Source organism: Amphiura filiformis, chromosome 15 (genome assembly GCF_039555335.1).
Source record: "Amphiura filiformis chromosome 15, Afil_fr2py, whole genome shotgun sequence".
Taxonomy (NCBI): domain Eukaryota; kingdom Metazoa; phylum Echinodermata; class Ophiuroidea; order Amphilepidida; family Amphiuridae; genus Amphiura; species Amphiura filiformis.
In genome coordinates, this window is record NC_092642.1 from 61,471,387 (window position 1) to 61,489,932 (window position 18,546).

The window sequence follows — 18,546 nt, forward strand, 5'->3', positions numbered from 1 at the left end:
TGGTGATGTAATGTAAGTTAGTAGTTACATCGCTAGCAAATTAATACTTCCTTTACTATCATTTACATGTATTGAGATGAACTTCTTTATTTGACTCATGTGGCAAAATGTTGTAACATAAATAATGTTGCTGTATTTTGCATTTTTGACTGGTTTACTTTATAGCACATACTTTGGCAATCGAAAGCAACGTCGACTTATTGTCTTTACAAGTTACGTCCTGTCATCACGTGATGGTCATTGACAAAAAGCTGATCAAAGGAAGTATGTCCAATTTGGTTTAAGGAAGTACTAGGTAATATGTTAGTGAAGTAAATAAGATAAAGATATTAATCATAGCGCCGACAACATCCCGGGACAGCGGACAGTCAAACAGTCAAACACTAGACCTACATTTCTGAAAGGCAAATGTAGGCCTACATGGCATAATTTTATATATCGCTTTATTTTGTCTTCTGTTATGATTTATTGGGGGGGGGGGGGGGGGCGTCTTCGTTGCAAAAAGTTAGGGTAACGTCCGCCTTGCACAAATTTAGGGGGAATCCCCCTTGCACAAATTTAGGGGTACGTGTAGGCCTACCACTTACCTCGAATAGAATAACGCCTACTTGTAACGAACCGCTTTAAACTTACAACAGTCTTGAATTCTACACTCGTTTTAAGTTCAAGACTGGCTGTCGTAAGTGCAATATTGCACTGAAAAACAAATTAATTTGGAATACAAGACTACCTTAATGCTATGCATGCTAGCCGTATGCTTCAATCTTGAAATCAAGAACCACTGAACCAATACTAGGCTTGTTTGGACTCATTTTAATGCATTTTTCATGCCGATTCCAAATATGGGCATGAAAATTTACAATTTTTAATTTTTTTGACACTTGTCGTGTGCAATCGACACCAGCGTAGAGTTAAGTGCCACTTATGTTAGTCTTGCATTCTGCACTCATTTTGAATTTACTTGCAAGATTATCAGCATTTACGATAAGTTCAGCATTTACGATAATCTCGCACTCAACTTTGGAATAAGTCTGGAATGTAATACTATCGTAGTATTTCATGTAATAGCGAACATGAACTGCTAAAGCTGCACTTATGATATTGTTATTTATTTTTCTTCAATTATTATAATGTGAAAATTTTATTAAATAAACTATATAAAGAATTTTACTGACCCAAATAGTTCCCATTGTGTAACTCTTCACCTGAAAAAAGAAGAAAACTTCTCTTACGAAAGACTGGCATTCTACCGACGGTTTATGTGATTCAACGAATGGGTAATTAACTTTTGTGGTTAGCGAATAAAAGCGAGTAAAACGTATATTTTCTCGCAATTGGCGTAATGGTCTCATCAGAAACTATTGGTCGCAAATGCGGCATATTTAGTCGCAACCAAAATACAGAGTCTGGAATTTCTTTTCCATCATGCAAACCTCGATTAAATTTTTGAATTCCAGATTCAAATTGTGGTCAAATATTCAAAGAGAAGAATATACACTATGTTGGTGTGAAATCACTGATAATAAAGCACAGAGAGAGTAGCACAGTGTCGACAACCTGTATTATAAATTTTTCCCTGAAATGAATCACGTCTTAATACTCTGTTGGTGAGCGACGGGCGATTGGTATTTCACCGAACGCAAGAAAAGGAGTCCTACCTGATTGGCTAGAAACCGATCGCTAGATCGCTCAGTGATGAAGTATAAACTCAGAGATGTAGTGATGTATTCAATTCCATTTAAATCAATATTCTATCATTGACGCAGATAAAGAAAATTGTATATGTCTCACTATGGTGCATTGTATTATAGACTTGTGATTTAATATTCTATAGCCAGTGCTTGCGCACGTAGATCTGAGCTGAATGAGCTATGCCTGTTCTTTTGATATGATTATAATTCTCAAACAGTTGAATACGATTTAAAAACATTTCGGTGAAAATGCAGTAAAATATATGTGTTGAAAGAAAACGATAATCGTATCTTAGTTAATTGAAATTCCAGTGAGTTCATTGAAAACAAAACCTGGGTTTTACCTGACAACAAATCGAATTTTCTTGTAATGGCAACATCATATGGGGTACTGAGCATGCGCAGATCGTAAAAACGTGTATGAATGGAAACGCTACGGTATCTCACTGTGTAAGTGATATGCTTAGTCTGAATCGCTTGGCCTATCTCGAACAAAATCGTCATGCGTAGCTGTTGAAGAACGAGTGGATTCGCGGTACTATCACGGCAATTTTTGACACGAATATATAGGGATGATGACGCTGTGCGTAGTCTGCAGTCGAACGAGTTGCTCAAAATGTTATTCTTCAAGACCTGTCGCTTGACAGCTGACTTCCCACAATTTCTTTGCCAGTCCCGCATCACAAGCAACTTCCGTCTCTTTTGTCAAGCGACAGTTGTCGAAATACCCTCCCGATAACTCGGTAAGAGATTCTTCCAGAGCACAGTAAATAGTTGTCTGAGCCCCGGCCTCTTCATCCATTCCAATGAATAACATGCCAAATCTGCAAACAGAAAACAAACATGGTCAACCAAAATGTATCGTTAGATTTTCAGTTTCAATTGCTTTAGTGTGGTACTAGGCCTATTTATGATTTTTTTGTCCATCACCGTATTAACAAGAGCAAGAAAAACAACAACAATTATTGCAACAGGTGAATATAGCAGGTCAGCTTTGTCCAAATTTGGTTCAAAGCTGAATAGTCTAAATTATCGGGCAAAATGTAACCCAATTTGGTTACAATTTGCCAAACATTGTGTTAAGGGATCTAGAATGAGCGTTTATGGCGTTTCGACAGTATTTTTTGTGGGACATGAGAGCAACTCAGACGTATCGAATTGCATTATGAATACGAAGCATGTCTTTCTGATATTAAATAATTTTCATTTTTGAAATTCACGATATAATACAAATTTTATGACAAATTATTAAAATTTGATATTTGTCAAATTTTGATATATAACAGTCCTCGAAATAAATTTTATAAATCTAATGATATATTCTTAAAGTGTATGTAGCTGGGAGGAAAAGCCGACGATCAATTGAAAATTTTGACCTTTTATATTGAAGATATGGATTTTTTTCCCCAAAAGACCTATTTTTTTTTGGTGTTTTTTAAAAAAATTTCATATCTTCAATACGAAATGTCAAAATTGTCAATTGATCGTCGGCTTTTCATCCCACCTACATACACTTTAAGTATAAATCATCAGATTTATAAAGTTTATTTCAAGTACTGTTAAATATCAAAAATATCAATTTTTAATGATTTGCCATAAAATGTGTATTACATTGCGAATTTCAAAAAATCAAAATTATTTGATATTAGAAGGACATTCTTCGTATTCAGAATGCAATTCGATATGTCTGATGTGCGCTAATGTCCCACAATAAATACTGTCCAAACGTTCATACCCCTTCCCTTAAGTAAAACCAATTTAATATTGTTTTAAATATTTGCCAAATGGGTACATTGCAGCGTATTCAGAGTTTCATACTCACTTCATCATAAGTATAGAAAGAAAAGCACCAATTCTGGATGGTCCTATAAATTCCAAAGTGCTGTCAAGGATATTGCTATTGACTGCTCCTGGATGCAATGTGAAAGCAGTAATCCCTGTCCCTTCAAGCCTCCGAGCCAGTTCTTTGGTGAACAAAATATTGGCCAGTTTACTCCTGTCGTATTCACGTAAACCAGGATATACTCTTCCCTGACTATCTTTCTTCTCGAAGTACATATCCCCAGGTTTGACTGTGACATGAGCAATGGAAGAGACATTGATGATTCTGCTTGGTGACGATTTCTTGAGAAAATCCAGTAGTAGTAGAGTTAGAAGGAAAGATCCAAAATGATTGGTGGCGAAGACCATGTTGTAGCCTTCTGCTGTACGACAACCCTTTGGTGCTTTTTGAATACCTGTATATACAATATATGAAAATAAATATAATTGTATGCTTGAAAGGGCGAGATTAATCTTTTCAGATGACCAATTTACATTTTGGTCAGTTGGCCAAATCAAGAAGGGAAGATTGTGATCATTGACAATAGTCTGGTGACTGACCTCTGTATATGTCAGTGATCCTGGTACGTCATCTGCTTTAGAATGCCTCCACCAGTGGTCCCACTACGCAATAGTACAGTGATATGTTCCGTAACCCGAGTGTTTACGAATAAGGGCAGTTGTCATTTTTTGTTCTGTACATATAAAATCTGAATTTATGTCAGTTTTTGATTTCGACATTGTCGCTGTCGTCGGTAGTTTTCAACAAAACAAAATGCCCGCGGAAACTGCCGGGTAGATACTAACAAGAACTCCCGACCAACTGTTTGTTATGATGTCATATGTCACCAGGGGTTGGGGTCCGTGGCCCCCCCTAAAACTTGCTTTGTACATAAAGTGAGTGAGCCCGGGGGGGGGGGGGTCTGTATTGCTACCACAGTTGACATAATGGGCTACACAAAAATGCGTGATAGGAATTGAACATCGAATTTTGTACAGGGTCAAATTTCAAACTTTCGCAAATTGTGTTAAAAACCACACCAATGTATCCTCTAGTCATTAGGATTCAGAAAAGGTAATGCATCGAAATAGGTTAAGGTCAAAGGTCACAATGATTCTTCACCTATTTTGCTGTGTTACCTAGATTGTGCAATCTTATCTTTACTTGAAGTGTTAGGCCAATATTGAAAAGAACATTTTGACGAGCCAATGGCTTTAGTAACACGTTAATGGAAAACTGATATTTGGACGTCATCTTTAGTTATAGTTGATCTGAATTTTATACCTAAGCTTTTTGTGAATTTTTTGACACAATCATATAACGTGAAAATACAAAGTAAATTTCTAGAAGAGTCATGTACACGAAGTATTGTCTTCATGCTTTTATCATAGTGCATTTAGCTAAGATCATCGCACGAGTTATTGCATTTAAACAGGAGGATGAAACTGCACAGGGTTAAATGTAGAGATCCAGGTCACAGAGATGATATACCGCTACGACCATTTGAGGCAAAAAGCTACCCCCTGTGACCTGTACCATAGTCTGGCTATTCAGGAAGATGATTAATGTCCTGCATATTAAGCCTCATCAGTTACTTGTTATCAACGATTTATTCAAAACATTTTAATAAAATGTCGGGTTATATACAGATCATGAATACGTTTATAAAACGCAATTGTATGTTTATTAACAAAGGCAAGGGACTGGTATATCGATATGCTTGAGCAAACTGCATACAATCACTACATAATAACCCTTATTGTGATGTGGCGGGAGTTTTAAAACCACGAGCTCTGAACAAAATATACGCTGGCGAAGTGACGTAATAAATCGGATTAACTACTATAGCAATAAATGAAAACAATTTTGAATATATCGCACTGCACTACAAGCAGGTTGCATTCATCACCTGTGTATGTCTGCAATCACAGATTGAATACAATATCGGTCTTTTCAAAGATACTATTCTTACAATCCTTAATTCAGATAACGTAACTACATAATTAAAATGACAAACTGTAGTTCCATATAGTTTCCATAACTTATTCAGCACCTACCTGCATTGTTAATCAAATAATCCAATCTTGGCTCTTCTTGTAGGTATTCTTCAACAAATCCTCTCACTGATCCTTGGTCTGACAAATCCAGATGTCTGTAGACTACATGAGAACTTCCCGATCGTCTTTGAATCTCTTTCACAGCTTCCTCTGCTTTCACGGGATTACGGCAAGCTATGATGACTCGTGCACCACGGCGAGCCAGGTCGATAGCAGTCTCTTTTCCTATTCCAGAGTTGCCACCTGAAATGAGAAACAAGTATAGTTTTTTTTACTTTTCATGCAGCTGCAGAGACTAAGTGCACAACTGCTTTCGACAGATTAAAAACATCGGTCGATGTTTTGCCACAAGTTTAAAAAATAACGGTTAGTTCATGAAAAAAAAGAAGTGAAATTTAGCAAAACGCGACGAGGTTTATTTGCCCGTAAGAGAGCTCTATTGTTCCGCTATTGTATCCGCTATTGTATCCACTATTGTATTCTATTCATAAAAGCTACTGCAAGAATCGCGGCAATCCCTGATATTGCTGGTGTCTACCGACGGCGTTTCGCATTTATTAACATTCAAAATGATCCGATACTCTTACATTTATAGACTTATTACCGCTTTTTATATCATATTCAGAAATTGCAATTATGAAAACTACAAACTTTGAAAGTGAAATATATTTACCATCGAAAATATATCATACTTAAATTCTATAGAATCTATAGATACCCAACCCAGAAGTGCCAATTCATTTTCTAAATTTTTGAGTGAACACGATAATGCGATTGATTTTCTTACACGTAAAATACGGCCAATTCAGAGAGAAAATCTTGTTTCACGTATAGGGCCAGCTAAGGGCCTACTATAGACATTTTCTTTTTGTTGGCTGGCCGCTGAGCTACATCTTTTTACTAATTATAGATACGTCAAAACGTGTTCCCATGTTGAAAGTGTACAAGCTATTTCTACTTGCTTTAGAGAGAGCACAATTGAATGAAGACGATTTATTTATGCCAGGATTTCATTTAATATAACTATTTTTTTATTTTAATAATACCCGATACCTAACAAGAACATAAGGAAATATTGTAAAGGCCATAAATATACGCACTCATGCATAGGGAGACAAACATGATAAAGTTAATCTGTTCTTTTCATTCTCGTTCATTAACCTTTGGAACATTTCATATGCATGATGTTTGCATCAATCCTTCTCGGCAATCTAGGGCCATAGGCCTATAGTAATTTAAATCGTGAAACCGTAGAACGATTTGTTGGTTGGCATAGATATTGAATAAAATTGAATCCCATCACATCAATTCAAAGCTACACCCTTTTTTGAAATACTGGTTACCACTGGCTTAAAATGAATTGACAATAACTTTGGACATTTTGAGATAAATCCATATCATGGGTAATGTGAGGCCGCTCTTTTCATTGGTGACATCCTCAAATCACCACCATGCCACCAAATAATGAAAAGTAATTGAACAAAGTGGTGTTGTTCAACGATGTTTTAATATAAAATTATACACTGACGTTTCGTACAAAAGTACTTTATCAAAGTGAGCAAAATAGAGAATGTCTGCGAGCGCGGAAAATAAAAATGAGAAACGCGATGTTAAAAGGTGCGTACTAGAAATGGCGCAACACGCAAATTAAAGCAGCGCGAGCGAAAGCAGTCGCAGACAAACTCTAGATATTAAATGAAATGCAAAGAAAGAGGAAGAGAGACTGATGAAAATAAAGGAAGAAAGTAAAGAATGAACAAGAAAGAGAAAATAGAAAGAAAGAAAAAAAGAAAGGAGGAAAGAAAGAAAGGAAGGAAAAGAAATGAGAAGAAAGAAATAAAGAAAGGAAAAAGGAAAGGAAAGAATGAAAGTAGGCCTATGAAAGAAAGAAGGAAAGAAAGAAAAAAAGGAGAGGAAGAAAGAAAGAAAGAAAGAAAGAAAGAAGGAGAGAAAGAAAGGAAGGAAGAAAGAAAGAATGAAAGAAAGGAAAAAAGCAAGGAAGGAAAATGAAAAGAGAAGAAAGAAATAAAGAAAAGAAAAAGAACTAAAAAGGAAAGGAATAATGAAAGTAGGCCTATGATAGAAAGAAAGAAAAACGAAAGAAAGGAGGTAAGAAAGAAAGAGAGAAAGAAAGAAGGGAGAAAGAAAGAAAGAGAGAAAGAAAGAAAGAGAGAAAGAAATTAATACACAAAACTGCTATAATGGAGAGAATGAAGATCTACCAAATGGGCAGGGCGTGACCAAAAGGAAATTAAAGTTTGAATGCAGAAAATTGGACATTAAGTCCGATGCTATCAGGGCCAACAAGGGTGCCGTAATGGCATATAGTATGTATATGAATGGATGAAATAAATTGATTGATTGATTGATTGCATGTTGTTCCTTCAACCAACGCTAGTGATCTGAACCTGAGGTTTGGAGAAGGCCAGTGACTTTAAGATCAGACTGAATATGGGGAATCTCGTTGCAGTGGCGCGTGAGATAATAATGAGATTTATATATTTTCTAAGACATTAGATGTCTTTAATAATTTATTTTATTCAAAAAGAAAAACGTCAAGTGTAAAACGTAAAAAAAAGGGCCAAAGTTTAAAAATCTTTCCTGTGTGGCTTTTCTCCCTTTTTTAAACTTGGCCCCATTTATGAAAGTTTCTAAAGACCCATATGAAGTCATCTTTAGGCTACTTGTTTGTTTTCTTAGTTGTCATTGTTCATTTTGTAGAGTAAATGAATTAATGTTCGTGCGTGATTGAAGTTTTTCCGTAAAGACGTTATAATGTATTTTGATTTAAGCAAACGTAGCAAATACTCACTTTGTTAAATTCTTCATCGTCTTGTGCGATTGTGCGCCTCATGTACAGATGTAGGGCCTATATGCAAGTTGACAGACAGTCAATTTGCTAAGTATATATACTCTACTACTCTCTATGAACACGCAATATAATAAAACATAAACCTTCAAATGATTTTGATAATACATAGCCTATGCTTTTGAACAGTCTTAAACCTAATTGTAGAAATTACTACTATACTGAATGGGACCAACTTTAAAAAAGGGTGAAAAGCCACACAGGAAAGATTTTTTTAAACTTTGGCCCCTTTTTACGTTTTGAAACGTTTTTTGGTAGATATAGTAGACGTACAGGGTTCAAAAGAAATAACCACCCTAAAATTACAAAACATTTCTTTGCATAACTTGACATATATTTTGTTGATTTGAAAAATTCAAAAAGCTGTGAATAGAGGAATCGTTTTTCAACCCTCCCAAAGTTGTTTCATTTGCAAAAACATTTTCCAAAAATGATGCTTTCAGAAAAAGTTGCACTTAACCACATTATGTACAAAACATTCTCGATATTAATGTTAAGGTTGATTTAATTCTTGGTTTTTTCCTTCACCTTTCTTTCTCCGATCCTTCAGGCACCCATGCAATCATCATTCAGTCCAAAAACAGAGATTTGTTGAACTTAATTTCGGCGTAAAATGAGATTTTCTTTGAAGTTTTTAATCATCAGTTGTTTCAAAATGATAAAATCACTAGGAAGGAGAAATGAGCTCTCCACGCAAAAATTTGACCAAAAGGATGAACATTTACCTGTATTGGGTCAGTTGAAGCATCTTGCATTTTGATTTAAAAGGATGGCTTTCTTGGATAAAGGTGTAACACTCATGATGTGGCCACAAGAGATTGGCTGCATGCAGTTAATTGGCTGAATGCGGACTTCCAACCTCCAATCTTTGTTGGCCATTTCTTCTTTGTCATGTACACCTTTATTCAAGAGAGCCATTACTATAGATCTTTGCAACTGTTTCAGTCTACAATTTGCAAGTACAATTTTCATCTCTTCTAGCCAACGAAAGAAATAAGCATTACACGGGAAACCTTATTTCTACTCCTATAGTGATTTTAGCATTTTTGAAACACCAACTGAAAACCCCATTCATGTCAAATTCATGTTAATGAATATTGTTTTATACTGAAAGATGATTGCATGGGTGACTGAGTAATCGGATACATAAAATTTAAGACAAATTAACTAACAATTTACATTGATCACGTTGATATCGAGAACGTTTTTGTACATTACATGTATAGGATGTTGAAAAGTGCAACTTTTTCTGAAAGCATCTTTTTTGGAAAATGTGATAATTTTTGACCAACCAAAAATGATTTTCAAAAAGAAGAAAATTGGGAGGGTAGCAAAAAGATTAATCTATTCGCAGGTTTTTAAATTTTTCAAATCAATCAAATGTATGTCAAGTTATGCAAAGAAATGTTTTGTAATTTTAGGGGGGGGGGGGAGTTATTTCTTTTGAACCCTGTATATCACATTGTTATTGGTCAGTCTAATAATTATATAAACTCACCTGTTATAATAGCCGCTTTCCCATGCAACTTCACCTGAATGTGCTTACAATTTCTGCGGTAGAAACCACCATTTATGAAGTAGTTTGCCCCAAATTTGGCAATCACAAAGAAGCTAACTACACTTACGGCAAGTGTTATAAAAATCCCCATTTTGAAGTCTGGCAGTGACAGTTACGATATGCGCAAAATTATGCAAATAATTATCTGGAAGCTGTGTGCAGTTGCAAAGTTGTACCTAAGTTAATGTTATGTTTTTTTTCGCTTGGTTTTGCTTGATTTAGCTCAGTTCCTGTACATGTATAGCGTAGCGTAGCGCATACCAGTGTCATGGAACTGGATAGGGCACAGTAATGGTTGTGCTATGTCGCAATTCATACAGTTAAAGGCCCAAAGTGATCTAGATGCGAAAGTGTAAAAAAATTGGAATTGTGTATAAATGTCCTAAAAATAAAGGATAAGTCATTGAAATTGTCATTAGGTATTTTTGGTAAAAAATGGTAAAAACCCATGAATACAACATTAATGACAAAGCTGAATCCCCATTCAAATACATATAGCTACATTGTGTCTAGTAGAGAAATTAAAGATTCGCGTAAAATTTTGTCCTTACGGATTTCGGCGTAACCACAGGCAGGATAAATTTGAAATTTGATGGTCTTTACGGATCATAAGCAAATCACTGTATGGGCCTTTAACCCAGACGGCAATGAACGAATACAATAAACCGTAGTAACCTTGACCTTACATTGTTTCTGCACTGAACCATGTTCTGAATGCAGAACCCGGGCAGAATCATACTATAGTCCATACACTATAAGCATGATAAGATGGCACATGACCTTTGGAAAAGTACACGTATCCCCAGGGGAGACAAAGATCAAATGGTATACAAAACTTTGGGAAAATGTGTGGTATTAAATGCTGAAACATCTCGAACATCTCCTTTTCTGGGCTTTTCTGAAACAAAATTATTGACATTTAAGTGAAAAAAGAAATGGGTCATGTGTCATCTTGTACTGAATAGACTATAGAACAGCTGTGGCATTTTGGGCCGGAAACGATGATTTGAGTATAAAATGTATAATATAGAGGTATGCTGGTTATGGTTATTTATGTGACATGGAAATTAATTTGGTCCATGGGCCCTGTAGTTAGAAGACTCAGAATTTGTAACATTGCGTTGTTTAACGGTAAGAACATGTGACATGCAAAATGTTTGCCCCCTGGCCTGTCATAAATCGTTTGTTCCCCCCCTCTCGGACGGCCAAAAAGTCTCACGGCCCTCTTTGCAAAAGTTTTGGGATCCCAATTCGTAAACCTTAAAGTCATAATGTGTGATTTGCATATACCTCACATTATCCCCTTTTAATTTCGAGCCAAACAAATGAGGTAAAACGAAGAAAATTGCGATTTCATTCCAGCGCCTACAATGCGTGTACTAGCTCGCCGATACTGCACGGAGCATCGCCCTTGACGTGTTACACATAAGCTGACATCCGCGGGACATGCACCTTGGTCTGGGGCGGACATTTCAAAAATGAATTTAGAAGAGCAGCAACGACATCGCTTGCATTACATTCCAGATGTTAAATCTACATCATATGCAAAATGTGAGGAAATTCGCACGAGTCCGTTTTATTTTAGGGCCATTTGTCTATAACTTGTCTTTAGGAACAACAATGTGATTTAAAAAAAAACCGGACTCGTGCGAATTTTCTAAAATTTTCAGAGTATGTAGTATGAACATGTAGAAATATAATCAAGTAGTTGCCCTACCTGCTCTTCTCCGAAAAAATAAAAAGTCCTGTACCTCAATGATAATGAAACGTAGGTGAGCAAGTATTCGATTGGTGAACTCTGAATAAAACTGGGTATTTACGGTTTTAATATAAAAACTTAAATTTTACTGTTTTTAAAGCACTTCAGACTTAGTCTTTTACGTGGTATTTTAGCACACCACTGGGCATTCATATAATTATGCATAAAATAGAAATCCGAGTAAATAAGCCCAATCGGCATTGGAAGTTTGCAATGCATTGTGGGACAGTTTTTGCAGTTTTAGGACACTTTGTCCTTTGACCTATCGGGAAAATTGCTGTAATTATTAATAATTTATTTATTATTGTCATAATGTTATCATTAAAAATATTTAAATAATTAATCTATTTAATAATAATGTTTTTTAAGTTTGTTTTTATTCTAGTAACACGTTTTAAATTATATTTTGTACGCACAAAACCCGAATTTTTCTGAATTTTCCAGATAGGTCAAAGGGCAAAGTGTCCTAAAAAATTGATTGAGGGCGTCGCTCTCACACTTTGAAGCAAATCACACATTATGGCTTTGAAAGGAATATACGTGTATATTGCGAGCGCAGCGAGCAGGAAAATAGTAGTTTCCGTACTGTTTTCCAAAGTCTTTAAGAGCGTTTTATTAAAAGGCGCCCGTGAATCCCCCCCGGCTTTCCAAAAATTGCTTGCCCCACCACTTTCGACTAGCCAAACAATTCTTATATCGAAATAATGATACATTAAGGTGCATGCAGAAAGGAAAATATTTACTTATTGTCAAGTCAACAATCTGTTTTTCCATTTAAAATGTTCCAAAATACGGGCATATTTTAAAGATGTCGAATTTGTTCTTCAGTAGTGCTTCATCAGTACCTGAGCATAGGAGTGAATTTGCATATAATACCCATTGTTTAGATTGAAAACTCTATGTGGAAATGATTTCAATCTATATCCTCATCCAACTATATATAAATATAATGTTTTTACTCGAATGTCACTAATTAGTAAAGAAAGTGAAGAGCGATATTTATTTTCAATTTGACAGTTCTCAAGAAGAAACACATCCTTGTGAAAGATAAGATGCTGGGAAATAGTATTAAAGAGACAACTTTGGAGACAACTGTTTTGAAAACAAACTTTTAAAATAATATAAGTCAGTTACCTATCACCTGCTTCTTATACAGGGTGTCCCAAAAGTCTCGATACCTTTTTAAACCTTTGTATCTTTAGAAAGAAATGGTATACAGAAAATTTGAAAACATATTTGGAAAGAAAACACTTGGGCAATTTTTTTGGTACCAAACTTGTCCCCTTTTGTGCCTCCTAGTTAAAAATAATGTTAGATGAATGTACAGGTACATAACGCGTAGTACCATACAGCAGTTATTCTTTTTTTCTGAACATTCACAGATCTTCTTGGGCTTGCTAAGCAGGTCTTACTTTATCATGCACTGATCCTGTCTTCTAGAATTTGTTGACAATGTTTTTTATGCAGCATTTGGATGGTGCTTGAGCATGTCCAGTGAGTTGACAATATTATTTGAACTTCTTTTGAGTAAGTTTAACCGATTTCGTTTTGGCATAAAACCAAAGAATATGAATTCATTGTTGTATATTGTAAGTCATGTTGAAACAACGCCATTTATTATTTATTCATGCATACACAATGTCATCACTGCAAAAACAAACCGCTTAAATGCGCTTGAATGGAATGCCGGGGGGAGAACAATGATTTCAACAGGACGGTGCGACTCCACATACAGCGAAAGTGACTCTCGAGTGGCTTGAAAAACTTTTCCATGAGAAGATCATATCCCTCAAAACTGATCAACCTTGGCCACCTCTAGATTCTCTAGATTTAAGTCCACCTGATTTTTTTTCTGGTACCAAATCCCCCCCGGCTTTCCAAAAATTGCTTGCCCCACCACTTTCGACTAGCCAAACAATTCTTATATCGAAATAATGATACATTAAGGTGCATGCAGAAAGGAAAATATTTACTTATTGTCAAGTCAACAATCTGTTTTTCCATTTAAAATGTTCCAAAATACGGGCATATTTTAAAGATGTCGAATTTGTTCTTCAGTAGTGCTTCATCAGTACCTGAGCATAGGAGTGAATTTGCATATAATACCCATTGTTTAGATTGAAAACTCTATGTGGAAATGATTTCAATCTATATCCTCATCCAACTATATATAAATATAATGTTTTTACTCGAATGTCACTAATTAGTAAAGAAAGTGAAGAGCGATATTTATTTTCAATTTGACAGTTCTCAAGAAGAAACACATCCTTGTGAAAGATAAGATGCTGGGAAATAGTATTAAAGAGACAACTTTGGAGACAACTGTTTTGAAAACAAACTTTTAAAATAATATAAGTCAGTTACCTATCACCTGCTTCTTATACAGGGTGTCCCAAAATTCTCTATACCTTTTTAAACCTTTGTATCTTTAGAAAGAAATGGTACACAGAAACTTTGAACACATATTTGGAAAGAAAACACTTGGGCAATTTTTTGGTACCAAACTTGTCCCCTTTTGTGCCTCCTAGTTAAAAATAATGTTAGATGAATGTACAGGTACATAACGCGTAGTACCATACAGCAGTTATTCTTTTTTTCTGAACATTCACAGATCTTCTTGGGCTTGCTAAGCAGGTCTTACTTTATCATGCACTGATCCTGTCTTCTAGAATTTGTTGACAATGTTTTTTATGCAGCATTTGGATGGTGCTTGAGCATGTCCAGTGAGTTGACAATATTATTTGAACTTCTTTTGAGTAAGTTTAACCGATTTCGTTTTGGCATAAAACCAAAGAATATGAATTCATTGTTGTATATTGTAAGTCATGTTGAAACAACGCCATTTATTATTTATTCATGCATACACAATGTCATCACTGCAAAAACAAACCGCTTAAATGCGCTTGAATGGAATGCCGGGGGGAGAACAATGATTTCAACAGGACGGTGCGACTCCACATACAGCGAAAGTGACTCTCGAGTGGCTTGAAAAACTTTTCCATGAGAAGATCATATCCCTCAAAACTGATCAACCTTGGCCACCTCTAGATTCTCTAGATTTAAGTCCACCTGATTTTTTTTCTGTGGGGTTATCTCAAAGACCGAGTGTATAGCACAGAACCTCGCAGCATACATGACTTGAAGGAAACATAAAGAGTGAGATAAGAAAAATTGACAGAAACACTTGCAGAAGCGTCATTGCAGAACTTCACCGTCAGAGTATGCGAGTGTGCAAATTTAAATGGTGGACATCTGTAGTATATTCTGAAAGGCTAAACTACTTGAGGCAAAACATAAAAAACCCATACTACGGAAGAACAAAGTAAAATAATGTGAAGTTGTTGTGAATATTGTTTCAATTTGACAGTGTTCCTGGTTATTTATTGCTTTGCCATTAACCATTTTGCATATGCGCGACGCTGGTTCGTGCATAATGTCTTCTGACTGAGTATGAAAAAGGGAGTTTCAATGTGACAATTCAGTAATGATCGGGGTATCAACTCAATCAAAACATTATAAAATCCTTGAGATGAGGAAAATTACTTTACCAAGTTACTTTGTTAGATTGTGAGCAATTACAGAAGAGGGTGTTTTTTTGACAATTCGTTTGCATTTAATTAAGTGTTTTTGTTTATCCGCTTGAAAGAACAGTTTTTCAATATGATAAACATTCGCTCGTATCTTCGTATTAAAACATGCAAATATTAGCAAATTTGATACCAAAAAAATTGCCCAAGTGTCTTCTTTCCAAATATGTTTTCAAATTTTCTGTATACTATTTATTTTTTAAAGATACAGTGGTTTAAAAAGGTATCGAGACTTTTGGGACACCCTGTACTTGTTTAATACTTGCTTTAATATCAAGTTCCATTCCCAAAACTTGCTGTATATTAATATGCAATTTTGTCACCAGGTTCGCCGATAAGTATACGGTGACCGCTTATAGGTTCGAATTGACAAACATATCAATTTGTAAGCGCTCTTTTTTAAAAGTCATAGTTCATTGAATTTACAACCGTATGACAAAACAGGCGAAAATAGTTTTTGCAAGATTTGCAATTTAGAGAGAATTGACCATTGCTCATTCTAGTGACTCTAGTATATGGACAATATAAGTGTGCTTTTTCATTTATTGACATAAAATTTGAAAAATATTGTAAGGAACACTTGAGGTTTTGACTTTTAAAACCTACATTTTGGTCAAAAATGTGCTTGGATAGGTAGTTTTTCCACATTCGCCTTGCTATAACATTGAATTGTTGTACTAGTGACTAAAAGTGTTTTTAGGGGGAAGTGTTAGCTTTCGTTTGATATAAAAAAATCTGATTGGATGAAGGGAACACTTGAGGTTTCGACAAAACCAATCAAAGAGGCCCATTTTTAGCTAGAAGCTTCACAGCTCCTACATTGCTATGCACTCAACCGTGTAGTGAATCAAAGACTGTGGTGGAGACATTCGCTGCTTGCTGTTCTCTGCTTGGAAGCTCTTGGGACGAAAATATGTGCCCAGGTATATCGAGGTGGAAACTGTGCGCATGATAGTTTATAAGAGAATCGTTTTTGTATAGAAACCTTTCCATATGCTTAGGCCCATATCATGAACTGATATCCTCGCTAAAATTGCTGAGGGCTTCATCTCAAAATTGATTCTTGAGGATATTTCTGTCAATATTGACATTAACCAGTTTGGTAACATCAGTGGCATCTCTACTTCTCATTAACTGATTTATCTTATTCATACTATGTTCCTTGGTTCTGATTCACCTCAAAATATAGGCACTGTGGTCCTCACTGACTTCTCAAAGGTCTTTGACCTTGTTAATCATAATATTGCGATCGACAAGTTGTTGGCCTTGGGTGTCGGGGAGGATGGGGCTATAGTGCCTTAGGTCATCAATTTTCTCAGTGACCGTCGTCAATGTGTCAGATATAATAAAACATTGTCCGATTATGCTCAGCTTCATGCAGGTGTTCCTCATGGCACCAAAATTGGTCCTATCACCTTCCAGGGAGTCATCAATGATGCGGCTCAGGGCTGCTGATCTCATTACTAGAAATGTGTTGATGATCTTACCTTTGCGGAGAAACGCAACTATAATGAGGGCAGCCGTCTAAAGGTTGTCCTGGATTGGTTCTTCAGAAACCAACTTAAATTAAATCCTGGTAAATGCCAAGCTATCCACATCTGTTATATGAGAAATTCACCTCCACGCACTGTCCATAATATTGGTAACACTTCTCTGAAGTACTTGGTATTTACATCCAGGTTGATCTCAAATGAGATACTCAAGTTAATCATATTTGCCAAAATGCCAATAAAAGATTTTTTATTCTTAGTAAGTTAAAACGTTTAGGTTACAACACCGTTTAATTGATCACCATTTATTCTTGTTATGTTCACCCTCTCCTGGAATATGCCGATGTTATGGCATTCTTCTACAAACATGCTCTCAGTACTTGCATCTTGGAACCCCTTTCCACTGGGAGGGAAAGTCCTTGCCTTACATTTGCTCAGTCGCTTCCTTCTTGTGAATCATGTGTGTCCATGGTAGGAGTCTCAGGAATGATGATGAATTTACGAGGCTGACAATGCCCACAGAAAGATTCGCCAACCGGCCCGGTACCCTACTATATCCATCTTCTCAATAAGTAGGTTGACTCACCTCTGCTTTAGTCCAGTTTCTTCTCAGACACCTACAAAAGTTCTTTTTTTTGTTTTTTTGTTTTTTACTCACATTTTGACAGTTCTCATCTTGGTCTGTTTTTGCATAATATTGTATTTATGTATATTTATATTGTATTTTTGTATTATCATGATTATGGTACACAAATCAGCCTTTGGCTGCGATGTATTTGCTAATAAAACCTAAACCTAAACCAGAAGAATAGAGAATATGTTGGTGTGAAATCACTGATAATAAAGAACAGAGAGCGTAGCCTGCAGTCGAACGAGTTGCTCTAAATGTTATTCTTCAAGACCAATCGCTTGACAGCTGACTTCCCATAATTTCTTTGCCAGTCCCGCTGCTGCGTGCAAAACCACATACCTTTGCAAAATATGAAATTTTGCATATGCAAAATTACATACTTTCCAAAAGTATGTAGTTTTGCATATGCAAACTACCTACTTCGGCAAAATATGTAGTTTTGCATATGCAAAATATCATACTTTACGGTCACTATGAAAAAATACAAGTTTTGCTGGGAAACCCCGTGCAGTTCGTGTTTGTGAATAAGGGCGCATGTCACAATGATTGGTAACTTATATTTTAAAAGGCAACATATAGCGGACTGTGTATGTAACAAATGAATTAGCAATATCTGTATCTGTCTCCACAATCCTAGTATTAGGCTACATATAAATTATTCTTTGAAAGTAGAGAATATTAGAACAGTGACCGTAGGGATGGATCCATTCTGCCCCTCATCAAGCGGCCGATACCGAACAAGACATAGGGCCTACACGGCCTTGACCTGCGGTTGTTTAAATTCTGAGGTCAGGTAGAAGATAAATAACTGACTGTGACCTTCAGCTTCTCCGTGTTTGGTCAGACCTACCGTATAGGCGTAGGCTGCATGGGGTGTATCCTGCATAAATTAGTGTTCTTGTTCAAACCTGAGACTAGTATACCTCATGTTCAAACACATGTTTCACACTTACGTGTACGCTGCATGACTGTATGTTTCTGTTTTCAGGGATGATTATCCCAAAGTATTCTACTTTGATTATCCTAATGTCTAATAAATGATGAGGGACATTAATTTGGTGGTATGCACCCTTACAACACAC

General features: G+C 36.0%; 1 protein-coding gene across 1 annotated transcript; it reads right to left on the bottom strand.

Annotated features, from left to right (window-relative positions):
- Positions 1 to 1,302: 1,302 nt before the first annotated feature.
- LOC140171920 (retinol dehydrogenase 12-like) lies at positions 1,303 to 10,390 on the bottom strand. The gene is made up of 4 exons (XM_072195268.1): positions 9,938 to 10,390; positions 5,571 to 5,813; positions 3,514 to 3,928; positions 1,303 to 2,515 (listed from the first exon to the last, which is right to left on the bottom strand). The coding sequence occupies exons 1-4, from the start codon at positions 10,086 to 10,088 to the stop codon at positions 2,311 to 2,313; spliced, it is 1,014 nt and encodes a 337-aa protein (XP_072051369.1). The 5' UTR covers positions 10,089 to 10,390; the 3' UTR covers positions 1,303 to 2,310.
- Positions 10,391 to 18,546: the final 8,156 nt, after the last annotated feature.